Source organism: Oratosquilla oratoria, chromosome 2 (genome assembly GCF_046742065.1).
Source record: "Oratosquilla oratoria isolate Oo_2021 chromosome 2, ASM4674206v1, whole genome shotgun sequence".
Lineage (NCBI taxonomy): Eukaryota > Metazoa > Arthropoda > Malacostraca > Stomatopoda > Squillidae > Oratosquilla > Oratosquilla oratoria.
This window is the reverse complement of record NC_134778.1, coordinates 26560822-26588022: the sequence shown is the minus strand read 5'-3', so window position 1 is coordinate 26588022 and position 27201 is coordinate 26560822. Positions and strand designations below refer to the sequence as shown.

The 27201-nt window shown below is 40.3% G+C and overlaps 1 protein-coding gene across 2 annotated transcripts in view; it reads left to right on the top strand.

Annotated features, from left to right (window-relative positions):
- LOC143037852 (uncharacterized) overlaps window positions 1-27201 on the top strand; it is a 143388-nt gene that overhangs the window by 10966 nt on the left and 105221 nt on the right. For both annotated transcript variants that reach the window (XR_012967526.1, XM_076206435.1), the window contains exon 3: window positions 24372-24546. Coding sequence is in view for 1 of the 2 variants with exons in the window: in XM_076206435.1 (XP_076062550.1) it covers window positions 24372-24546 (175 nt within the window). In the remaining variant the exon portion in view is untranslated. The remainder of the gene's footprint in view (window positions 1-24371; window positions 24547-27201) is intronic.

Below are 27201 nucleotides of genomic sequence, written 5' to 3'. Positions count from 1 at the left end.
ATGATGCGAGTATTATTACGACACGTCATACGGCTGGCATTGGCTGCTGCCCGCGAGATTTAAGTCCGGAGTGAAGTGGTTAAGGTCTCCCAGTACTATTACATTGATATTTCTCCCTAAATCCTCTATGTACTCATTTAAATCTATCCAAAAGGCCTCCCTTTCTTCTATACTCTTCTCACTGCCATACCCATATGCACTTACAAAGACCCACATCTCCTTTCCCAGTTTCACCTTCATCCATATTATCCTTGAGGAAACCTCCTTCCACTCCACTACACGTTTACCTATCTCTTCACTTACTAGAATAGCCACCCCTTCCCTCGTCCTCTCTTCTCTCCTGATAACCTCCCACTTACACTCCCAAACTTACACTCACCCTTCCCTTTCAACTTAGTTTCACTCAAAGCCAACACATCCATCTTTCTTCTCACAAACATACTACCTATCTCTTCCCTTTTACTCTCATCTGTACCACATCCACGCACATTAAAAGACCCAAACCTTAGGGTGCTGGTCGGAAAACTCCCAGACCCTCTTATGCCTTTACTTTTTTCGTTTAGGAATGTCCCCTGTGGGGCTACAAGGAGAAGGATGCCTAGTCCCAATCCCCGTCCCTTTCTTCTCGCCTCTTACGATCCAAGTGGAAATACTTGGTGGCAGTATTCTTTTCCCCCACCACAGGGAATTCCCCCACCACAGAAAATGAATACTCAGAGAAATGGTACAGGACAGCAACAAGGGGTTGGGGGACAACTGCCTTCACCTCATCCTTCCTTATTTCTCCTCCATTCTCCTCACTCATCACTCTCATTTTCTTAGCATTTCCCACTGCAGCTATCTTTCCCTCCCTATCCTCCTTCACATTTAGCAACTCCCTAAAATATTCTGCCCATCTTCCCCTTACTGCCTTTTCTTGCATTATCATCTCTCCATCTGCAGCTTTTACCTTTTCTTCTCTACTTGATTCGCCTCCTCTTCCTTTCTTAATTTCTTTCCAAAACATCTTTTTATTACTTTCAAAATTATCTGTCATACTCTTACCCCACTTCACATCTGCTCTCCTCTTTGCCTCCTTTACCTTTTGCTTTACTTCTCTTTTCTTTTCTTTGTACCTCTCATAAGACTCCCTCGTCCTATTTTGTAACCAATCTTTGAAAGCTCGCTTCTTCTCTTTTACAACCTTCTTTGTTTCCTCATCCCACCGTTCACTACCCTTTCTTCTATTTCCCCCTGTCCTTCTTGTTCCACACACCATCCTTGCACACTTTATGATTCCCTCCTTGAACCATCCTCATTCCTCCTCCACACCCAGCTCTACTCTATCCTTTGCTCCCTCCCACTCCTCCTTCAGCTTCTTTCTGTACTCCTCCTTTTTCCTTTTCATTCAAAGAGTTCACTCTAAGAACCTCCCTACCTTTTGTCCCTTTCCTCTTTCTCTCTCAACTTACCTTCCAAAAAAATGATCTGATATTCCCCCACCCTCTCCCCTTAGCACATGTACATCCTTAACTCTTCCTATCATAATCCTATTTACCACTACATAATCCATTAGCGCTCTATCTACCACCCTTCCCTCCACCACCCTCTCCCATGTGTACTTATGCTTGACTTTCTTCCGAAACACTGTACTTGCTATCATCAACTCTCTAGACACATTTCCACCATCAACTCTCCACTATGATTCTTTCCTGGAACTCCACATTTCCCAACCACTCCATCAATTGGACCATTTCCTACCCTAGCATTAAGGTCTCCCAGTACTATTACATTGACATTTCTTCCTAAATCCTCTATGCACTAATTTAAATCTATCCAAAAGGCCTCCCTTTCTTCTACACTTTTCTCACTGCCAGGCCCATATGCACTTACAAAGACCCACATCTCCTTTCCCAGTTTCACCTTCATCCACATTATCCTTGAGGAAACCTCCTTACACTCCACTACCACTCCACTACCCGTTTACCTTTAATCTTCACTTACCTCGCCCTCTCTTCACTCCTGATAACCTCCCACTTACACTCCCAAACTTACACTCACCCTTCCCTTTCAACACATATCCCACACCAAGCCCTCTACACTCCCTCCTCTCCTGATATCACCTTTTGCTCCCCCTGCCTAACCCCAACAACATCATGGAGAGTGGTCGGAACCCTTGGCTCTGACCACCTTCCAAACATCATCACCACCAAAACAAGATGCACCCCAGTCGGCCACAGACACACTTACACCAATTACAAGAGAGCTAACTGGGAAGCTTTTACTGAAGAGACAGAACAACATTTTGAAACACTTAACAGTACACCAATCACAAACATAAACAATGCTGTGCACACTTTTAATACAATCATACAAAATGCAGACAAGAGATACATCCCTAGAGGCAACAGAAAATCACACAACCCCAACTTCACACCAGAAATCCAAAGCCTCATCAGACAACGTGACACACTTAAACACGGTACTCCCACACCTATCCCTCAAAACATAGCAGACCAAATACAAACACTAAACACTGTGATTGCCAATAAAATACATGAACAAAAAACACAAAATTGGCAAAACTTTATCAATACACTTGATCACAAAACAAACACCAGCAAATTGTACAAAACACTCAACAGCATTACACTATCCAACAGTAACACTACACGCTCTCACGCAGCAATAATCACAACAACAGATAATCTACCCTCAAACAGACAACAAGCAAACGCACTCATACATCATTTTGCACAGACAAGCCATCTCACTTCTCACCCTGACGACCGACGCACCATTCGACGTAAGAAAGACTTTCCCACAGACTCAGACTATATACCCTTTATAGACAGTCAGACAAAACTCATAATACATAGTCTCAAGCACTCATCTGCCTGTGGCCCTGATAACATAAGCAACATCCACCTAAAACACATTGGACCACAAGGTATACACGCACTCACAAACATTGCAAACTACAGCTATTCACACAACACTATACCCGACATCTGGAAGCATGGTAAAATAATCACCATTCCAAAACCGAACAAAGACCCAACAATCCCAACATCGCACTGTCCAATCACACTTCTCTGCACCCCCTCTAAAGTCATTGAACGCCTAATACTTAAACTTGTCACACCACATATTCCCCTTGCTGACTCACAACACGGTTTTAGGCCACTACACTCCACAAACACTCTTCTGACAAACCTCACACAAAGAATTTTAGATGGCATCAATTCAGATAGGCCCCACCAAAGAACACTTCTTATAACATTAGACATTAGTAAAGCTTTTGATGCTATCCCCCACCACAACCTAACAAATAAAATATATAACACAGACATGCACAATAACACCAAAAGATGGCTGGCCAATTATCTGGCAGGTAGGAATGCTTACGTGTCATATAATGGCCAATCATTGCACATCAGAAACATTAAGAACGGAGTACCACAGGGCTCAGTTCTATCCCCCACACTATTTAATCTATACATGCATGACTTACCCGTGCCAGACACCTCAGAAATACAAATCTCTTCCTACGCAGACGACATAACAATCACATGCACACATCGTAACACAGACAAAGCTGCAGAAATAATCCAGCCATACCTTGACACACTCAACACATGGTTCATCACAAACAGACTCAAAATAGCTCCAACCAAATCTACAGCAACACTTCTCACCAACTGGACAAAAGAACACAAATACATACCTCATCTCTACATCAACAACACTCTAATACCACACACAAACACACCGAAAATTCTTGGTGTAACATACGATACATCCATGTCTTTCAAACAACACATCACAAACATAAAAAACAAATGCACACCCAGACTTAACGCACTTAAGTCAATCACTGGAACAACATTTGGACAAAACAAAGAAACTAATATAACAATATACAAACAATGCATACGCTCAGTGTTGAATTATGCGAGTCCTGCATGGGCTCCTAATCTCGGTGAGACACACCACAACACCCTTCAAATCATACAAAACAAAGCCCTAAAAACAATTACAGGCTGCACAAATACAACACCTACAGACCATTTACACCATGAAACAAAAGTCCTCAAAGTCAAGGACCACCTCGACATGAGAGGCACACAAACACATTACACCCGCTACACTACATAGCAGAACACCCACACACACCAAGAAACATTAAAACAACACCCAAAGACCTTTATCACGCACAGATACTCTCTTCTCTTCCTCCACAACCACCAAATACCAGCCTCCGGAAACATATTCATAATCATATCACTCACTGCTCCATTAACACACTGAAAGACAACACACTGCTGCATGCCAGACCCCCTGATATCCACCCTTCTGAATCCTCTCTCCCACGAAAGGACAGAGTCCACTTGGCCAGACTGCGATGCGGTCACCACCCAGCACTTCTAAGCTACCAGAAGAGGCTGGATGACCGCGTTGTGAACAGCTGCCCAGGATATAACACTTCACCCCATACCATACAACACATAATGGAAGACTGCATTATACACAATCATGCACGCAAACAACACAACACTATGCTCTATAAAGGATTTGTGGGAAAACCCAGTTCCGGCTATGGCATTCCTTGGGGAGACGGGACTGCTCGGACAGACAGTCTAGGGAACGACAACAACAACAACAACTTAGTTTCACTCAAAGCCAACACATCCATCTTTCTTCTCACAAACATACTACCTATCTCTTCCGTTTTACTCTTATCTGTACCACATCCACGCACATTAAAAGACCCAAACCTTAGGGTGCTGGTCGGAAAACTCCCAGACCCTCTTATGCCTTCTCTTTTTTGTTTAGGAATGTCTCCTGTGGGGCTACAAGGAGAAGGATGCCTAGTCCCAATCTCCGTCCCTTTCTTCTCGCCTCTTACGATCCAAGTGGAAATACTTGGTGGCAGTATTCTTTTCCCCCACCACAGGGAATTCCCCCACCACAGAAAAAGAATACTCAGAGAAATGGTACAGGACAGCAACAAGGGGTTGGGGGACAGCATAACGGAGGGACAGTCGTAGTATAAAAGTGTCATCAATTCTCTATGAGCAGAGTTTTCCTCTATCATAGACAAAATGATGTGTGGCTCTGGTCCGTAGGGGCGCCCCATATAGACCCTAAAGTATCAACTGCATGCTACTTTGCCACAATAACAAGCAGCCAATACCCCAGAAACCAAAAATCTTCTTATAGAATATCACATGAAAATGGTAGGTATACAGTTCTAGCCCCAGGCAGGGGATGATGGTGCATGGACAGTTGCGTCCCAGACAATTGCGTACCAAGACAATTGTGTACCAGGACAATTGCGTACCAGATAATTGTGTAACTGCATACACAATTAGTGTAACGCTGTTTGAAAAAAATAAAGAATTTAAAGTTATAATTGTTGCTTTAAAAATATTTTATGTGCTAAACCAGGTAATATTTAAACATTAAAAAGGAATATAGTCAAAATTATTTAAATTTTTATATTTCTTTAAAGTACATTAATAGAGTAACATTATTGTGTATGTGCTAAACCAGGTAATATTTAAACATTAAAAGGGAATAAAAGAGTCAAAATTATTTAATTTTTTTATATTTCTTCAAAATACACTAATAGAGTAACATTATTGAAGCATATATGAACAATAATTATTAATTGAGTTTCCCTACTACCTTTTCTACTCAATAATTATTAACACTTTGATTGTTTAAATAGAAGTGTGGAGTAAAATTATGATAGAAAAATACTTGAATGCCCCTATTCATCACTTTATCGCAATGGCTTCCTCCTTTTTCAATGTTTCAATTAATTTCTAAATAGAAGGGTGGTGACGGGTCAAAGAATTTTGCAAAGCATTATGCAATCCTTCTAAACTGTTCTTAGATCTGGGCAACTGATTTGTCACTCTCTCTCGAACATTCCAAGACTATAGGAAAAGCTCTCGTTTATTTCAGGCTGTCTTAAAAATACAGTCTAGGAACGCATAATCTCTTGGGGAAGGTTGCATGTTTCAAACAGTCATGATTCTCTTATGTACATTCTGACTTTTTTGTCATACTACTTCAATGCCTCTATTCAAGTCACTTTTTTATTGCAATGGCTTCCTCCTTTTCAATGTTTCAATTAATTTTCAAAAAGAACGGTGGTGACAGGTCAAAGAATTTTGCAATTTTAAAGTCTGTCAACAAAGATTTTGGATTAAGTTGGGATTTTAGTTGCAACAAATATGTGAATAGTCGAATATATGTTTCCTTTGTCTTATTTGGAAGAAGATAAAAAAACTCTAGGAATACTAAATGTTTCTTCTTTGGATATGAACAACTTTAACTCGTTAGCATATACATCATACACATACGCTGATTGTGTAACCAGTTACGCAATTGTCCGGGACACAATTGTCCTAGATCTGGGGATGACCTTTCATCTGTGAGGAGCTAAGAAAGAGAGGGGAGCAATGGGTGGTAAATGGAAGTCAATTGGGTGCATACCTTGACTGTTTACTTCCTTTATAGTGGGGGAAGAAGACCATAGTACAGTAAAAGCCCTGGTATCCGGCCTTCTTGTATCCGGCACTTCAAATAACCGGCATATTTTTCACGAAAATCCCGCGTCTGTTTAAAATCCCTGCGCGTGGTTGTTGTTGTTGTTGTTGTTGTCGTTCCCTAGACTGTCTGTCCGAGCAGTCCCGTCTCCCCAAGGAATGCCATAGCCGAAACTGGGTTTTCCCACAAATCCTTTATAGAGCGTATGTTGTGTTGTATGCGTTCATGATTGTGTATAATGCAGTCTTCCATTATGTGTTGTATGGTATGGGGTGAAGTGTTACATCCTGGGCAGCTGTTCACAATGTGGTCATCCAGCCTCTTCTGGTAGCTTAGAAGTGCTGGGTGGTGACCGCACCGCAGTCTGGCCAAGTGGACTCTGTCCTTTCGTGAGAGAGAGGATTCAGAAGGGTGGATATCAGGGGGTCTGGCATGCAGCAGTGTGTTGTCTTTCAGTGTGTTAATGGAGCGGTGAGTGATATGATTATGAATATGTTTCCGGAGGCTGGTATTTGGTGGTTGTGGAGGAAGAGAAGAGTATCTGTGCGTGATAAAGGTCTTTGGGTGTTGTTTTAATGTTTCTTGGTGTGTGTGGGTGTTCTGCTATGTAGTGTAGCGGGTGTAATGTGTTTGTGGTGGCTGCGGCAGGTGTTTGTGTGCCTCTCGTGTCGAGGTGGTCCTTGACTTTGAGGACTTTTGTTTCATGGTGTAAATGGTCTGTAGGTGTTGTATTTGTGCAGCCTGTAATTGTTTTTAGGGCTTTGTTTTGTATGATTTGAAGGGTGTTGTGGTGTGTCTCACTGAGATTAGGAGCCCATGCAGGACTCGCATAATTCAACACTGAGCGTATGCATTGTTTGTATATTGTTATATTAGTTTCTTTGTTTTGTCCAAATGTTGTTCCAGTGATTGACTTAAGTGCATTAAGTCTGGGTGTGCATTTGTTTTTTATGTTTGTGATGTGTTGTTTGAAAGATATGGATGTATCGTATGTTACACCAAGAATTTTCGGTGTGTTTGTGTGTGGTATTAGAGTGTTGTTGATGTAGAGATGAGGTATGTATTTGTGTTCTTTTGTCCAGTTGGTGAGAAGTGTTGCTGTAGATTTGGTTGGAGCTATTTTGAGTCTGTTTGTGATGAACCATGTGTTGAGTGTGTCAAGGTATGGCTGGATTATTTCTGCAGCTTTGTCTGTGTTACGATGTGTGCATGTGATTGTTATGTCGTCTGCGTAAGAAGAGATTTGTATTTCTGAGGTGTCTGGCATGGGTAAGTCATGCATGTATAGATTAAATAGTGTGGGGGATAGAACTGAGCCCTGTGGTACTCCGTTCTTAATGTTTCTGATGTGCAATGATTGGCCATTATATGACACGTAAGCATTCCCACCTGCCAGATAATTGGCCAGCCATCTTTTGGTGTTATTGTGCATGTCTGTGTTATATAATTTATTTGTTAGGTTGTGGCGGGGGATAGCATCAAAAGCTTTACTAATGTCTAATGTTATAAGAAGTGTTCTTTGGTGGGGCCTATCTGAATTGATGCCATCTAAAATTCTTTGTGTGAGGTTTGTCAGAAGAGTGTTTGTGGAGTGTAGTGGCCTAAAACCGTGTTGTGAGTCAGCAAGGGGAATATGTGGCGTTCAATGACTTTAGAGGGAGTGCAGAGAAGTGTGATTGGACAGTGCGATGTTGGGATTGTTGGGTCTTTGTTCGGTTTTGGAATGGTGATTATTTTACCATGCTTCCAGATGTCGGGTATAGTGTTGTGTGAATAGCTGTAGTTTGCAATGTTTGTGAGTGCGTGTATACCTTGTGGTCCAATGTGTTTTAGGTGGATGTTGCTTATGTTATCAGGGTTGTAGTTGCTCTCGCCGCCACCAGGGTTTCTCAGTGGTGCTTTCACTTAAGCAGAAGGAGGTGGATATATGTAGAAGATTGAAGAAAGGCGAAAATAGAAAAATGAAAAAACGAAAAGACTTCTAGAGGACAGCAAATTTATTCTCCTACTCGACAACAGTAAAGCTGAGGGACTGAGCAATGGAAACATTTCTATTGTGTATTTACCGCCGAACGTAACAAGTGTGATCCAGCCCACAGATCAAGGAGTGATTCAAAACTTTAAAAAGAATTATCGGAAAAGTTCTATGCGCAAACTAGTTTATTTTGAGGGCGGTAGCATTTCCGAATTCCAACGTAGGCTTAATGTTAAAGATGCTATTTTTATGGGAGGATGAAAAACAACAAACTCTAATGCGATGTTAGAGAAAATCATATTCGCAAATAATGTTTGAAGATCAGGAAGGGAATAAGAAATTTGAGGGTTTTCCATCGGCAAGAAAGAATTGGTGGTGAAAGAATTGAAAGATGGGTTGTCGCGCTAAACTTTGCATTAGTGACGAAGCGATACAAGTTTGTGTAGATATGGACAGTGACCGAGCAGCAACATTCTCACTTAGTGATGATGAAATTTTACAATCACTTCCCGATGAACACACGAAAACGACAGAGGCTAGTGAAGAAGACGACCCTGAGGTGGAAGGATGCAGCGAAGGGTCTAGCAGTGTTTGTGAAATTTGCAGAACAGTGCACAAACAAAGAGGAAAAAATTCTAAGCAGAGACATCATATATTTTATGAAAGTTGGTACAAAATTTAGTGAAAGAAAACTCGAGTGTAGAGGTGAATGCACCCTCTCAGCCACCAACACTGAACGCGGCCATTCACATCTCCGTCGTAAAATTATCAGACGATGAATTATATAACTGGTAATGCTGTGATGATTATAACTGATGTATATTGATTGGATTTACTCTATACTGATAGAATTTACAATATACAGATATGTGGATGTGTTTATTATTAAAGCGAATTAATATCTATTAATAAGTAAAAGAACAATGTAAATAAATGTTTTTTTTTTTTAATATCCCTTCCCGTATCCGGCATTTTCTCGTATCCGGTACGTCTTCGGCCCCATTGGTGCCGGATACAAGGGCTTTGACTGTATGTAGATATATAAACACAGTTCTATGATAGTCATAAAGCCTCACTCATTCATCTCATTAAAATCACAGCCAGCAGAACATGAAAAAAACACCAGAAGCATACTACTCAAATACAGGGTGCATATGGTAATTGTTTTGTTTTTTAGGGTCACACAAAAAAGTTGCAAATTAGTTGAAAATGCATTTATTGAAGAAAAAAAAAAAAAAACAAGAAAAAAAACCACACACTTCTGGTGTCCCATTACTCAATGAATCTGCCCTTGGTATCAATGATGTCCTCAACATGTCCTTGAAACCTGGCACAGGCCTTCTTCCTGATCTCCTTGGAGAGATTGGCGAAGACGACCTTGATCTGACTGATCAGATCATCCTTACTCTTGCATGGGGTGCGGTTAGTATCTCGTTCAACTGCGACCTATACAAAATAGTCCATAGGGTTGAAGTCAGATGAGTTAGGGGGCCACACATGAGGGGCAACGAAGTCAAAGAAATTATCGGAGAGTCATTTGTGAGATTTTCTTTAGGTGTGACATGGTGCCGAGTCCTGTTGCCACATGTAGGGTCTACCAGCAGCTACCTCCTTAATCCATGGCTTCACATGGGTCTGTAGGACTTCGTTGCACACTTTGGTGGTCATCCTGAGCCCCTGGAGAAAGAAGAACAGGGGCATGACTTGGCCCTCTCTGCAGACTACCTCAAACACCATGACAGTTGCAGGAAACTTGGTTTTCAGGACTCTTGGCACATCCTTGGGACAGACAGCTATCCACCTGTTGTTCTGAGAGTTGTGGGTCTGGTCCTAGCAGAAGTTTTTTGGTCAGAAAAGAACCAGAACATGTTATTCTCCAGAGGGTGCATCAGTTTGTTGAGCATCTTTTTGCTCTTCTTAAAGCAGTTCTCCTGCATCTTTGCAGAGAGGAGCTACCCCTTTTGCATCTTGTATGACTTGTATCTGATATTTTCATGCAAACACTTCCTTACGGTGCCCTCAGACATTTGCAATTCTCTGGCAATGGACCTCATGGACTGGCTGGAGTCTTCATCAACCATGGCTTGCAATTGAGTAACAAATTTGGAGTCCCTGATGGTGTCCAATCATCAAGAATGATGTTTCCACTCATCAATACCTTCATAATCGTAGTCAGAAGAAATCAACTCCCTCTCGATGATCCTGATGAATTGTTCTGTCACTTTTAGCAGTTCTGAGGTCTTGCTGCTGCTGTGTCCAGCGGAGTTAGATATAAGTACCGCATGCCTTTTCCATAGATGAGGAAATGTAAAGCTTTCCATGGATGCAAGGTGTTGCTGCGACAAAGTCTTCTCGTATACTGATTTGTTGCTTTTGTTGTGTGTGGTGTGGTTACCTGTGTCTTTCCACACTGTGTCCCTGAAACAACAAAACAATTACTGTATGCACCCTGTATATACAACAATTTACCAGCTGTACCACACAATACACTCATGCAAGAATACATTCACACCCAGATCACAAAACAAGCTTGTGGTGATCTGAACTATACATGATTAATAGTAATTAACTAATCAAAAATGGGTGTATTTTCTTATACTATTTTCTGTTTTGTCTTCAGACTATGATGATGCTTTTGGTTGAATAAAGCCTAAGAAAGGTTCTGAGTATTGTTTGAAAATACTGAAGATGGACAAGTTCCTGAGACCCGATCACGTGGATGTATTTCCCAACTCGTCTACTGCTGCACGAGAATGGAATCATTGGAATCGTGATCTCTCTGCATTCCTGGAATCCATCACAATCCTTAATCTTAACAAGCTGGATACATTGATCAATTTTGCCTCTCCAACTGTGTATGGTTACATTGCAGAGTGTGTTACCCATGATTCAACTACAAATCTTCTCAGTGTTTGCAAGACATTTATTGGCTATTCATAGGCAGCATGAAGTGGATACTATAGTTGAGTATCTACAAGAGCTTCATCTGATCAGCAAGGATTGTAACTTTAAGGCTGATACTGCTTCACAGAATCAGGATGTCTACATATGGGATTCTTTCATTAATCTTTTTCATTCAATTTTTAATCAATCAATCAAATTTAAATCAAATATCAATCAATTCTTTCATCTCACACAATCAAGCAATGACTACTTGAAAAAAAAAATTTGGACCTAAGTACAACTGTTGATCAAGCCAGGGCACTCGATGTTGCTCAGAAGACCTCTGCTACTGTAACATCTAAAACTGCTTATTCTGCTGAAAGGACCTGTGCTATTGCCAGTTCAAAGTCCCGATGCTATTTCTGTGGTGGTCCCCATCATAATTGAAGACAGTGGCCTGCAAGAAACATCACTTGTCATAAGTGTTATAAGCGGGGACATTTTGCTAAAGTGTGCCAGACTACTACAGTTTCTACTTCAGTATCCACTCAGTCTTCTACACTTGCAGTCATCTCTGCTTCTTCCCCAGGACTACTATGGTGAGCAACTACAAAGGATTACAAAGGCGGAGCATGCCGACAGGAGACCTTGTGGTCCATATCTAGGTCGGATGCAAAAAAAAATCATAATAATAGAAAAATAATAAATAAAAATTATAATAATGTAAATAACAAATAAAACACATAAATAAATGCATAGGTATAGTTAAATAATAAACAAACAGGTAAATAATAATAAATTGACATATAACTAATAATAAATGAAAATCAGACAGACAAATGATAACAAAACAAAAACAAATAATATAAAATAAATTATAATCATTACAGCATCTTGCTTAGGTGTTTATCTAAATGATTCTTAAAGCTTCGAACTGAACTACATTGCACTACCTTGGTCAAGACTTCATGAGCCAGCTCTCTAGTGTTACTGTGGACTTTGGCAGATCCAAGAAAGCTCAAAATATCTCGAACCCTGCCACTTGCCATATACTGTCTGCTTTGGTGGATACACCTCAACTCTTTTCAAGTCTTGCTCCTTGTTGCAAACCCATTGCAACTAAATCTTGGAGATTTGGGGACAATGATAAGAGGTTTATAAGGCCTGAAATTAACAAGATTCTACATGATGGTGTTATTGAGGAAGCACATCTCCATGAATGGCGCAAGTCCTTGTTGTGTCGAATGAGTGCCACCAAGAAAGATAGGTTGTTGGGTATGGACAAACTATTAATAAATTCAGTCATTTGGATGTGTACCCTCTTCCAAGAATAGACAACCTTTTCGCAGAACTGTCTTGTTACAAGTACTATAGTTCACTGGACCTGAAAAGTGGTTATCACCAGATACCTATATGGGAAGAGGACAAGCCATATACTGCCTTTGAAGCAAATGGTAAACCATATCAATTCTGCAGAGTACCATTTGGAGTTACAAATGGTGTTTGCTTGCTTCCAAAGGACTATTGACTACATCAAGCAACACGATCTTAAAAGAACTCATGCTTATGTGGACAATATTGTTGTGGCAGGGAGACCTAGCTGGAACATGATGAGAACTTGGCAAAATTTCATGAAGCTGCCTGGTTCCACAACCTTACCTTCAGTGAGACTAAGTCTATCATTTCCACAAAATCTATAGATTTTCTTGGTTACACAATAATCCACGGTTCTCTCAAACCAGATCCTGAATGTTTATGTCCATGAAGGGAATTACCAACCCCTAAAGACCAAACTTCCTTATGCTGTGTTATTGGTATGTTTTCCTATTATTCACAGTGGGTTTCCTGATTATCTGACAAGATCAGACACTTGTTCTCTGGGTCCAGAGGTCCTGAAAGCCATCGATGACCTCAAAGAAGAGATTGGTAAGGCTATTGTGCACTCAATTGATGAAACTATTCCTTTGGTAGTTGAGATTGATTCATCCAATACAACCATTGCTGCTACTATGCATCAGGCAGGCCATCCAGTTGCCTTTTTCTCTTGCACCCACACACCTACTGAATGCAAACACACTGCATTAGAAATAGAGGCATGTGCAATTGTGGAATCCGTAAAGAGGTGGTCTCACTACTTGACAGGATGACGTTTTACCTTAGTTACAGATCAACAGGCTGTCAACTTTATATTCCATATGAATCGACTTGGAAAAATCAAGAATGATAAAATTCAACAGTGGAGGATTGAGTTGGGGTGCTACAACTATGACATCATGTACCAGCGAAAAAAATACACAGGAGCAACGTGCGATTTCGCTCGGGAAAGTTCCAATGTCGCTTTTGCAAATCCAATAGCGGTAGCGATCCCCCACAAAAAAATTGCTCCCGCGGCAAGATTTAAAATTTTTCATGCATTATCCATCATTTGGCAATCCCTGAATCCCATCACCATTGATGAAAGGACCAGAGCAAACACAACTTACCCATGATCAATCATTGCATTATCAATCGATATCATAAATGCAACGCATCAATCAACTTTAATTTGTTGATGTACGTACGTATGTGTACGTGGTATAGCTGCTAGAGTTCAATGGCTTACCTAGCCTAGCTTCATATCAGCTGCATGCTCGCGTATAATAGTACATGTTGACTAGACTCTACACGACTATCGTGCTACATGTTGCTAGTTGTGAATTGCATGGTACCTGTATGCAGGGAAGTTCATTGGTTGCATGCAGCTAGCTGTCTAGTCAACGCGCTGACTACATGTACAATGCACCATACCCAATACCACATCACTTCATGCATAAGTACACTGTACATATGCAAACTTGCTCGAGGAGGAGGGAAACTGGGAAATCCCATTTGTAAACTCGTTCGCCTACTTATGACAAAATAAAAAAGAATCAAATATTTGGTTAGTAATTGAAAGTAAATAAATTTAAGTATAAATGTGAACATTTGATAATTATATATTTAGTTCATAAATATGGATCTTTGGAGGAAGAATAAAAAATACAAAAATAAAAAATGATTTGTTAGCTAGCTTAGGTTTACGGCAGCTAGGTCTACATTCGTACGTCACGTCCATGCCAAACTTTTGATGATCGTACATCATGTAGCAATTTCTAGTGAAGCGAGTGAAGATGGTTTGCCCTCAGATTCAGTCTTTTCAGAATCGAGGGAGAGTGTTTTATAAGAAATATAAGTGCTTGGGTGCATCTAATGAATATGAAAGTTATGTATCAATACAGAGAGATTTAAAAAAGACAATAAGAAAAAGAAAACGACAATACGAAATGAACATCGCTGAGAAATCCAAAGAGAATCCCAAAGAATTCTATAGTTACATTAGAGATAAAAAGGTTGTTAGGAATCACATTGGTCCACTATTATCTGCTGACGGTCAACTTGAATATTCAAATGAAGGAATGTGTAATATCTTAAACAATTATTTTAGCTCGGTATTCATAAACGAAACACCTCAAAGTGAACTCCAAACTGAAACCTGTGAAAAGTCTAGGGTAAACTTACTATGGTAAATATAACAAGAAAAAAATAAAAGGTGTATAGATCAACTCAAAGTTAATAAAACACCAGGGCCTGACAGTTGGCATCCAAGAATCTTAAAGGAAATGAAAAATGAGATTGTTGTTCCATTAGAAATTATTTTCCAGAAATCCATCATATCCGGAGATGTCCCAAGAGAATGGAAGTTAGCTAATGTTACTCCCATATTCAAAAAAGGTGACAAAAAGAAGCCAAATAACTATAGGCCTATAAGTTTGACTTCAATCGTAGGAAAAATAATGGAAACTATCATCAGAGATGCTATTGAACATCATTTAGAAAGTAACCGTTTGATAAATGATAGCCAGCATGGTTTCAGACGGAAACGTTCTTGCGTGACTAATTCGAATTCTACAACACAGTTATCTTGAATTATGACGAGAGAAACAAAATAGATTTAATATATCTAGACTTTGCAAAAGCTTTTGATACCATCCTACACGAAAGACTACTTACTAAATTAGCTTTACACGGAATAAGTAGTAGCCTATTAGGTTGGACTAGTAATTGGTTGAATGGTCGAAAACAGAGAGTTGTTTTAAATGGAAAAACTTCTAGATGGAAAAATGTTACAAGTGGAGTTCCTCAGGGTTCCGTTCTCGTGCCACTTCTATTCATAGTATATATAAATGATATAGACCATGGACTAAAATCTACCGTTTCCAAATTTGCTGATGATACAAAGCTGTGTGGAATGGCAAATGATCACTTAAACCAATTAGATATTCAAGAAGATTTAGATAAATTACAGCAATGGTCTGAAAAGTGGCTAATGAAATTTAACACAAGTAAATGCAAGGTAATGCACATAGGTAGAAATAACAGTAAGTACGATTACAAGTTACAGTAGAAGCCTGATTTAATGAACTAATTCAGCCAAGGTCCAGTCCGCTAAATTGAATTTTCCGTTAAATTGAGCGAGTGAGCGTTGGTGTAACAGTGTTGCTAGAGCAGATTATAAAAATGATACGTACCTAAAAATTCCCTAGTGTACACACACACAAATACAGTATATAAATTATTGTAAGTGTATTATAGGCAGCACAATCGTGAATTGCAAACAAACAGCAACGTGCAGTAATTTGTTGCAACGTGTGTGTGTGTCGTGTAACAATGATATGAGCTGTCTGTGAATTTCGCGGAATATTAGGCATAGCTTCGTGTTTGGTTCGATGTGCATAATTCTAGCAATTAACCTCTTCCATACGGTGCCACCTACGTAGGCGGCATGAGGAGCAAGTGGATACGCGAGGCTGCCATATCGGCGTCTTGATTATATTTATTGTAGTTGTCCCTGCGTAACTGACATACTCTCTAAACTGGCTTCATCACATTTTCTATGGTTATCAAAATTCACGAGTGAAAGAGAGAACGATCAATATAAGCGGTGACTATTTTTTATGGTGCGATTATTATGACGCAACATCAAACGTCTGGCAGCTAATGCTGCCCGCGAGATTTTGGCCCAGAGTGAAGTGGTTAATAGGACTGGGCACTTGGTTTTTGGATAGTGAGTGTTATTGTTGTGTTGTTGCAGAAAACGTAGTTCGTTGTTATAGAAGTGATTTTTGTGGTGATTACTCTCGCGTACTGATTTTGAATTTTCTCATCAACTTACTGTTTCATTATTTTGTTTTCCTATTATACTGTCTATTCCTACTTGAATATATTTCTGCTACAATTATACTTTATACATATACTGAATTATATATTATAGTACATATATATATATATATATATATATATATATATATATATATATATATATATATATATATTTATAAACCTCCAAAGTATATACATACATATACCAAGGCTTTTTCCCCCCTTACCAGGGAGGTAGCCAAAAAGGACAAGGCACAAAAAACATTCCCACCCATTCCATCCCCGAAAACACTCCACACCCCTCCACCCTCCCTCCCATCTTAGCACCTCCTAGATGACAGGTCATCCCTGCACCCTGTCCACTGCCCTGGGTCAGAAGCAGTGTCGCAGGACACAGCACATCCACAGCAAGGCCGCTTCATTAAATCGGCGACCCCCCCTCTCCGTCCCCCCATATAAAGGAGAGGACGGGGAGACACACACTACCTCACCCCCCATTCTCCCGTCCAATCCACCTCATGCATCACAACATTTTCCATATACAACCATTCTCCAATCACCCCTGTCTTCTGTCCTCTCCCGTCCTTCCTCAACAGACATTCCCCTCTTCCCCAAAGCCCCCTTCACCCCATCCATCCGTCTCATCCTAGGACGTCCCCTCATGTTCACTCCCTCCACATCTGCCTTCCATACCTCCTTTACTAGTCTTTCTTCACTCATTCTTTCCATGTGTCCAAACCATCCTAATACTCTTTCATCCACCCTATCTCCCAACTCCCTTTCCACCCCTGTTCTCCTCCTCACTTCCTCATTTCTCACTCTATCTAGCCTAGTACCTCCTAGTACCTCCAAAGTACTAAATTATAAATTTTTCCTTGACTCCACCACCACAGTCTGGTAACATCTGGTAACATTGGACTCTGAGACACGCATGTGGCCAGTTGATGGAAAATGCTCAACTTAGCTTACCGTTCCCGCTAAATTGAGCTATTTCTGTAGACGCGCCTCTGGCCAGCTAGCAGAAAATGGTCAACTTAGTAGACCATTTCCGCTAAGTTGAGCATTTTCGTTATTGCTATTTGCAGTTCGCTAATTTGAGCTTCCGCTAAATTGAGATTCGTTAAATTGGGCTTCTACTGTATTTGGAAATTCGTTAACAAAAGTGGATAGTGAAAAAATCTCGGCGTAATTATCAGTAACGACCTCAAATCATCCAAACAGTGTATTTCAGCCTCTGAGAAAGCCAATAAGATTGTAGGACTGATTGTGCAATCTTTTGATTTCAAAAGTCCATCACTCATTAACAAGCTATATAAATCGTTAGTTCGTCCACACTTGGAATATGCTGTTTCCGTATGGTCACCGAATCTCATTAAAGACATTGACAGACTGGAAAAAGTACAACGGTAAGCCACAAAACTGATTCCAAATATAAAAAATAAATCATACGAAAATCGACTAAAACATATGAATCTGTTTTCCCTAAAAAAAGCGTAGACTCAGAGGTGACTTGATACAGGTCTTTAAGATTCTAAAGGGAATTGACAACATCAAAAGTGACAAAATTTTCACATTGAATGAGAATCAAACAAGAAACAATGGTCTCAAACTGTCCGGAAATAGATTCAATTTGGAATTAGGTAGAAACAACTTTGCCAACCATATAGTTAATGAAGGGAATAAACTTCCTGCACAGGTAGTGCAATGTAGTTCAGTTCGAAGCTCTAAGACTCATTTAGATAAACACCTAAGCAAGATGCTGTAATGATTAATTTATTTTGTATTATTTGTTTTTGTTTTGTTATCATTTGTCTGTTTGATTTTCATTTATTATTAGTTATATGTCAATTTATTATTATTTACTATTTACCTGTTTGTTTATTATCTAACTATACCAATGCATTTATTTATGTGTTTTATTTGTTATTTACATTATTATAGTTTTTATTTATTATTTTATTATGATTTTTTTTCGCATCCGACCTAGATATGGACCAAAAGGTCTCCTGTCGGCATGCTCCGCCTTTGTAGTCCTTTGTAATCCTTTGTTTTGACGGCAGGAACTGCTTCTGGACCAGCAAAGCCTAATTCAAACTCTACGGGCAAGGGCCAAGGAAAATGAAAACCAGTAAAGCATGAATCTACTATACGCTCATGGAACCTAGATTGGCTTGAAGTGGATCGGGGCAGTGATGGTACTCTAACGGTGTATTGCAAGGCTTGTCGTGCATTTTCACCCCCAACCACTGCCAGTGGAAACAGGCACTGTGTCTACCGATTAGTTTCAACTGGGAAGCCAACATGTTAAGAAACATTTCTTCCCCCACCCATCCCCCTCCCCCCAAAATATAAGGCTGATTTGTTAAAAAAAAAAAAAGTTATTTTTCATGCACATGAGTAACAAGTTAGCCTTCCAATAGTTTGAAGGAAATCGAACCTGCAAAAACATGGCTCTGGAAGTATCAAAAATGGCTCTGGTAATTATAAAAATGGCTCTGGTGAAATTTGAAAAAAAAAAATGAAAAATGGCTCTGAAAAAAAAAAGTATTTTTTTCCTTGTCATGTACTGTCCTAGTAAATACAACATTCCTGCAGACACTCTCTCACATGCTCACCATGGAGCTACTATCAATAATGAGAAGCTATCTGAACTCCATGCTCACCTTTGGCATCCTGGTGCAACAAAACTTACTCATTTTGTCAGACTGAGAAATCTTCCTTATTCCATAGAAGATGTGAGGAGGGTGTTTTGAATGCCCTCAGTGTGCCCCATTGAAGCCTCAGTTCTACAAACCACACCAAACTCCCTGTATTAAGGCTACACAGCCCTTTGAACGTCTTAGTTTGGACTTCAAGGGGACCTCTACCCTCGAACTCCAGAAATCACTACAGACGCTCCTCAACTTACGTTTTAGTTACGTTCCGAACGGCCGAACGTAAGTTGAAAATGAACATAAGTTGTTACTGTACTATACATCCGTAAATTCTATTACCGTATCTTATAAAACACCCCTAAATCATTAATTATACACAACATTGTAAAATAATAACATTAATTTCAAATAAATTAAATTCAAGCAACATAAATTGAGATGGTGGAGGATGAGGAGGAGGCAAGGCATGTTCAGTTTATCGTTTGTGCAATGTAAACAATGGACGCAGTGTCATGCGCAAGTATCGTTTGAACTACGGAGAGCGCGCTAAACTAAAAAATTCACTCAAAAAAATTTTTTTTTACAATTTATTTTTTACAGTCGGTTCAAACGTAAAATCAAAAAAACGTAAAACGAATGAACGTAAGTAGAGGAGCGTCTGTATATGCTCATGGTGGTGGATGAGTATTCTCGTTTTCCGTTTGCATTCACCTGTCAGAACATGACTACTGGTACTATAATCCATCGTCTAAATAAAATTTTTGCAATATTTGTTATGCCTTCTTACCTACATTCTGATTATGGATCCTCATCTATGGCCAAGAATCTACATGAATTCTTGCACAATCTAGGTACTCCCACAAGTTGAACAATGCCTTATAATCCTCGAGGAAATGGGCAGTGTGAGAGGTATAATGCTATAATCTGGAAGCACACAACCCTTGCTCTGTAATCCAAGAATCTTCAAGAATGTTAATGGGAAATAGTGCTGCCTGATGCTCTTCATTCAATTAGAGCTGCCTGATGCTCTTCATTCAATTAGAGCTGCCTGATGCTCTTCATTCAATTAGAGCTGCCTGATGCTCTTCATTCAATTAGATCTCTGCTCTGCACAGCCACCAGCGCTATGCTATATGAGAGGCTCTTCTCATACCAGTGTCGATCTCCCAGTTGCCATTTATTGCCAACTTGGTTATCTTTTCCTGGACCTGTCTTACTACTATGTCACATTCGCACCAGTAAATATGAACCCCTTGTTGATGAGGTTCAGTTGTTAGAAGCAAATCCACAATATGCTCATACAAGATTTGCTGATGGATGCAAATCAACAATATCAATGCATGACTTGGCCCCGACTGGTAACATATCTTTGTATGAGAGGCGAAAGGATCTGTGTTGATCCTTCTACAGGGACTGGTTCGGCGAAGATTCTTCCAGTACTTATGACCGATACATCTCTGTTGAATTCTTCTGATGCTGTAGGTGATCAGAGTGTACTCATCAACGAAGGAGATGTGAAGGTTGATTCTGGTGCTCCAGCTAGTCTCTAATGTAGGGATGAACCCCCCTACTCCTACACATACTGGCCCTGAACAATTGTGCTGATCTACATGGGAATGTCACAGGCCTCTTCATTATACTGAGCAATGATTTTCAAGGGAGGGGAGAATGTGGTGATCTGAACTTTATATAACTAATAGTACGTGTTAACCCAGTTAAAAATGGATATATTTTTTCATGCTATTTTCTGTTTTGTTTTCAGACTATGGTGATGATTTTGGTTGAATAAAGCCTAAAGATAGGTTCTGAGTATTGTTTGAAAATACCACAAAGCTCTTCATGACAGACCACCAAACCCAGTACTTCACCAAACTAAAATATTGCATCAATCCCAGTCTTGTTTAGTTGCTTTCTATGACATGAGTGGGAAGTTGGTTATGGCATTCCTATTAGTTGTGGAGGAAAAAAGAAAAGGTGAAGATTGGGAGTGGTAAAAGCTGAATTAGGTCAATACAAAGGGAAAAAAAAATCATTTGGGCTGCTCCCTAAAAAAATCCCAAAAGTATTGACTACATAGTTATATGCAGTCAATATGCTTGTATAGAAATGACTAATAATGTGTGTAATGTTGATGTCTATAGGAAAGGGGAAGGATGTTTTTTTGGGACTTTGTGGACCTGGAAAAGGCTTATGACAGGGTAGACAGAAAGGCACTGTGGGAGGTTTTGCGGATATACAGGATAGGAGGAAAGCTTCTAGGAGCTGTCAAGAATTTTTTATGAAAGTAGTAGAGCTTGTGTCAGGATTAGAAATGGAGAGAGTGAGTGGTTCGAGGTAAAGGTGGGACTTCGTCAAGGATGTGTTATGTCACCCTGGCTGTTCAACTTATACATGGATGGGGTAGTGCAAGAGGTAAATGCAAGGGTAGTGGGTCAGGGATTGGAGATGGTTAAAGAAATGGAGAAAAGTGGGAGGTGAGCCAGCTGTTGTTTGCAGACGACACTGTGCTTGTGGCAGGATCGGAGGAGGGATTGAGGAAGTTGGTGACAGAGTTTGGGAGAGTGTGTGATAGAAGAAAGCTGAAGATAAATGTGGGTAAAAGTAAGGTGATGAGATGTACAAGGGGTGAAAGTGGCAGTAGTCTGGAAGTGAGCATTAAGGGAGAGCGACTGGAGGAAGTGGATAGTTTTAGATACTTGGGTGCAAATGTGGCAGGAAAAGGTGGAGGTAGAATGTAGATTAAGTGGATTAAAAAGTGTAATGAGGAATAGACATTTGGGAATGGATGCTAAGTAGTGATTGTGCCAACAGCACTGTATGGAGCAGAAACATGGAACATAAGAGAGGAAGAGAGAAGGAGTTTGAATGTGTTTGAGATGAGGTGTCTGAGAAGTATGATGGGGGTTGTTGTTGTTGTCGTTCCCTAGACTGTCTGTCCGAGCAGTCCCGTCTCCCCAAGGAATGCCATAGCCAAAACTGGGTTTTCCCACAAATCCTTTATAGAGTGTATGTTGTGTTGTTTGCGTGCATGATTGTGTATAATGCAGTCTTCCATTATGTGTTGTATGGTATGGGGCGAAGTGTTACATCCTGGGCAGCTGTTCACAATGCGGTCATCCAGCCTCTTCTGGTAGCTTAGAAGTGCTGGGTGGTGACCGCACCGCAGTCAGGCCAAGTGGACTCTGTCCTTTCGTAGGAGAGAGGATTCAGAAGGGTGGATATCAGGGGGTCTGGCATGCAGCAATGTGTTGTCTTTCAGTGTGTTAGTAGTATGATGGGGGTTACTAGGCTAGATAGAGTGAAAAATGAGGAGGTGAGGAGGAGAACAGGGGTGGAAAAGGGGTTGGGAGATAGGGTTGATGAAAAAGTATTAGGATGGTTTGGACACATGGAAAGAATGAGTGAAGAAAGACTAGTAAAAGAGGTATGGAAGGCAGATGTGGAGGGAGTGAACATAAAGGGATGTCCTAGGATGAGGTGGATGGATTGGGTGAAGGGGGCTTTGGGGAAGAGGGGAATGTCTGTTGAGGAAGGACGGGAGGGGACAGAAGACGGGTGAATGGAGAATGGTTGTATATGGATGATGATGTGATGCATGAGGTGGAATGGGTGGGGTGGATGGGGATTAAGGTAGTATGTGTGAGCAACTTTTGACGCAGCCCGAAGGGATTTCTCCCCGTCTTCTCCTTTATGCATGGGGGGACGGAGAGGGGAGTTCGCCAATTTAATGAAGCGGCTTTGCTGTGGATGTGCTGTGCCTTGCGACACTGCCTCTGACCCAGGGCAGTGGACAAGGTGCAGGGATGACCTGTCATCCAGGAGGTGCTAAGATGAGAGGGAGGGTGGAAGGGTGTGGAGTGTATTCAGGGATGGAATGAGTGGGAATGATTTTATGCCTTTTCCTTTTTGGCTACCTCCCTTGTAAGGGGGAAAAAGCCTTGGTATGTGTATGTATGTAATGTTGCTGTCAGTTAAATATTAACCTTCTGAGCTTGGTGACATATGTGAGTGAGCTGCTTGTATTTGTACACTGCTGAAGAACAGATCTTTTTGAATGGCTGATGTTTAACTGAGATCTCCCTTCAGCCTGGATTCTTGCTACAACTTCACACCAACCCTAAGGTTGGCAAGATCCTAATTTGCTATCTATATAACTGAAGAAATTGCAAGAATTATTCTTGTGATTAATTTAGTTATGTAAGTGACTGGAAATTATATATCATTGTGACAAAACTGGATAGGGTTACTCTAATTTGTCTTCCTAGTAAGAAAGAATGCTTCAGATACCAAGATAATTTCAAATGGGATACAGTTCTATTTTTTGTATATGTACAAGCCGCGGGCTTCGCCCTATCCGGCTTTGCCGGGGGCTTGGCTGCGCAAACGGCGGCCTACGGCCGCAGCTTTCTGCGCTCTAATCCCTCGTTTTCCCCTTCGGCCTTGGCCTCGGGGCGGAACCCCAATACGGGATCCCCAGCACGAAGAAGAACGCGAGAAAGAAGAACGCGAAGAACACGAAGTAGAACGCGAGGAAGAAGAAGAAGAAGAACACGGAGAAGAATGCGAAGAAGAATGCGAAGAAGAATGCGAAGAAGAACGCAAAGAAGAACGTGAAGAAAAACGCGAAGAAGAAGAAGAAGAACGTGAAGAAGAAGAAAAACGCGAAGAAAAGAAGAAGAAGAAGAAGAATGCGAAGAAGAAGAAGAAGAAGAAGAAGAACGCGAAGAAGTAGAAGAACGCGAAGAAGAAGAAGAACGCGAAGAACACAATGAAGAAGAACGCGAAGAAGAAGAAGAAGGTGAAGAAGAAGAAGAAGAACGCGAAGAAAAACGCGAAGAAGAAGAAGAAGAAGAAGAACGCGAAGAAGAAGAAGAAGAAGAAGAATACCACCTGACCCCGACTTACCCAAGCTCTTTTTCAAGAATATTTTTAGGACAAAGTGTCACCGAAATACCACCTTTCCCTGACTTCCACAGCCTTTTTTAGAAGAATATTTTTATTTAGACTTAGATATATATATATATATATAATAGTGATAGTAAAACAAATGGTGATAAAAATAATTATATATCATCGTAATTGTAATAATTTCCATCATCATCATTGGAACTGGTTGTGACATTTGCCCTTTTGATTTTAAGGTGTTACCATCAACAGTGCTTCAAGAGTGTCTGTAAATTCAGGTTTGAATGTGAAGGAAAAATTCGGTTGTAATGGAATATATAGCTTGCAACCTCTAGAAGCTAAACTTTCTGCTCTTGCTGTCAGTCAGCCAGATGCCTTTGTCTCAAGTTATAACAATATTTATGAATACAGGTAAGTTATTATATTATTTTGTTACATATGTTAAATTTCCATAACAAATATTTCATTATTCTCACTTGTAGAAAATATGAAATATAGTTTAATTTTATATATTTTGTCATTGCTTAAGCCATGTCCAGACAATCGGGCGTGCCTTGCCGGGCAGTGTGGTTGGCAGGCAAATTCTGCCAGGCCTGCCTGTGAATGTTGTCCACATGACCAAGTTGATGAATAGCTGGGTGTGCCTGACGATGCCAGTAGTGTGTGGAGCACAGTATGACAAGCATGGTGCCTAGCATTGTCAAAAATATATTGCAAACCGTGATAATTGCTTTGTGTCTAAAGAAAAAAGACAAAGAAATGTAGGATGTGGAAGGGAAGCCTGCTGTGGGTTCATGATATTAACTTGCATCTGGCAGGGTCGAAGCTCTATCTACCAGGCACTGCCTTAGTGATTTTGCTCGACAAGCACTCGGGCAATTTGACCATTTGCCTGTCAAATGTGCCTGTTAACAGGCAAACCTGCTGATCTTGCCCGATTGTCTGGACAGGCCTTTAGACTTAAGGCCCCTACACACTGTCAGTCATGATTCCACAATATTCATGATTGCGCAAGCATATCCTGTGTGAGTGGGTGTGATTGTGTGTTTGCGCAGATGATTGAGGAATTTCCAACACGGTTTGATTTTGTAAGCTCAAGCATAGTAGTTACACCATCATGAGTGATAGTGTCGATGATTGCGCCAACAGCTCAGTCTTTCCTTTGTAGCCAAGAATGGCTATGCATGCAGCCGCTTTACTCATCTTCACTCCACAAACTCCAAGAGGTAAGTAATGATTGCTCAATCTTACTGAGTGTGTGTGTCCCAAACACTGTTTGCACAATCTCGATGACTGTGCAGTCATGACTGACAGTGTATAGGGGCCTTTAGAGTAGGAAGGATTACAATACTGTAGTTTTGGCTGATTAACCACTTCTGTATGATGACATCTACAGAGGTGTCATGAGGCACGAGTGGGTATGCGAGAATGCCAGCATCAGCGTCGTGATTATATATATTTTTTTGCAGTTGTACATGAGTTAGCCCTGGATTCTGTGAACTGGTTTGATCATGTTTTCTATGTTTATTATTACTCAGAGTAAAAGAGAACTAGTAATACAGAAGTGACTTTATAAAGTGAGTAATGTGATGCAAATTACATATGGAAGCTGATGCTGCACATGAGAATTCGAGTTGTACTGAAGTGGTTAACAATTTCTCTTTCTATCAATCAGTTTATTGTCCCAGTTCTCTCTTGAAGACCTGCAGCTCTCAGAAAATTGGCCATGGCCACAGGTTTAGCCCATAAGTCACACAGTGAAGTGATTTTGTTGCATTGTTTTCTGGAGGAAGTGTAGGACAGTATAGTATTTACCTAGTTGTATTATACAGGAAGGGAGCTATGCTCACGGTGACCCGTCTTTGTATCTTTCAGCATCAAGTTTTTTCTTAAAATCTTGAATAATGTTTGCACACACTGTTTCCTTATCTAATTTATTCCAGGTATCCACCACTATATGTGGGAAGCTTTTTTTTTTCAGATCTCTTCTAAAGTTATAATTTTTTAGTTTCTTTTTGTGTTCTCTTGTTTTTCCATTGTCCCATTTTAACCCCTTCCATACGGTGCCGCACACGTACGCGTCATGGGGAGCGAGTGTATTCGCGAGGCTGCCATATCGGCGTCTTGATTATATTTATTGTAGTCGCCCCTCCATAATGACATTCTTTCTAATTCTTTTGTAATCGCATTTTCTATGATTATCAAAATTCACGGGTGAAGAGAGAACGATCGATATAAGCGGTGACTATATTTTATGATGCGAGTATTATTACGACACGTCGTACGGCTGGCATTGGCTGCTGCCACCGAGATCTAAGTCCATGACGCCTACGTGTGCGGCACCGTATGGAAGGGGTTAATAAGTGAAGCTTGCTGGCCGAACGGGTTAGGGTATTGTTACTTGTGGCAATGGTTGAGGGGATGGTGATTCAAACCCCACCACTGGTGAAGTTGAACCAAGGGCATGGTTCATTAAATTCCAAGCTACAGAGCCCTCTGTAAAGGGGTACCGTCCTAGCCTCCTGATAGGGGGAGTTTGTGATGTTAAACTATATCATCATCATTTTAATAAATCATCTCTATCTAGGATTTCCATTCCATTCATGATTCTATAAATTGTCAGTAGATCTCCTCTTTCGCGTCTTTGTTCCAGAGTTGATAGTTTCAATTTGGATAATCTTTGTTCGTATGTTAATTTGGAGAGAGTTGGTGCCAACTTTGTTGTTGCTCTTTGTATTATTTCTAATTTCTTTATATTCTTTTTAGTACTGGGTGTCCATAGTGTTACTGTGTACTCCAGTTTTGGTCTTATTAGTGTAAATAATATTTTTTTAATCATTTCCTCATCCAAGTAGTCAAATGCCACTTTCATTGACCTTAATATGTTGAAGGTTTCTCTGAATATTTTGTTGATATGTTTGCCCGCTGTCATGTCTTTGCTGATTAGTACTTCAAGGTCTCTTTCCGAGTTCACTTTTTTGACTGCTTCACAAATTTTATAATTTCTTGATATTCTATTTTTACTTTTTCCAAACTCCATTATACTACAACTTCTTGATATTGAAG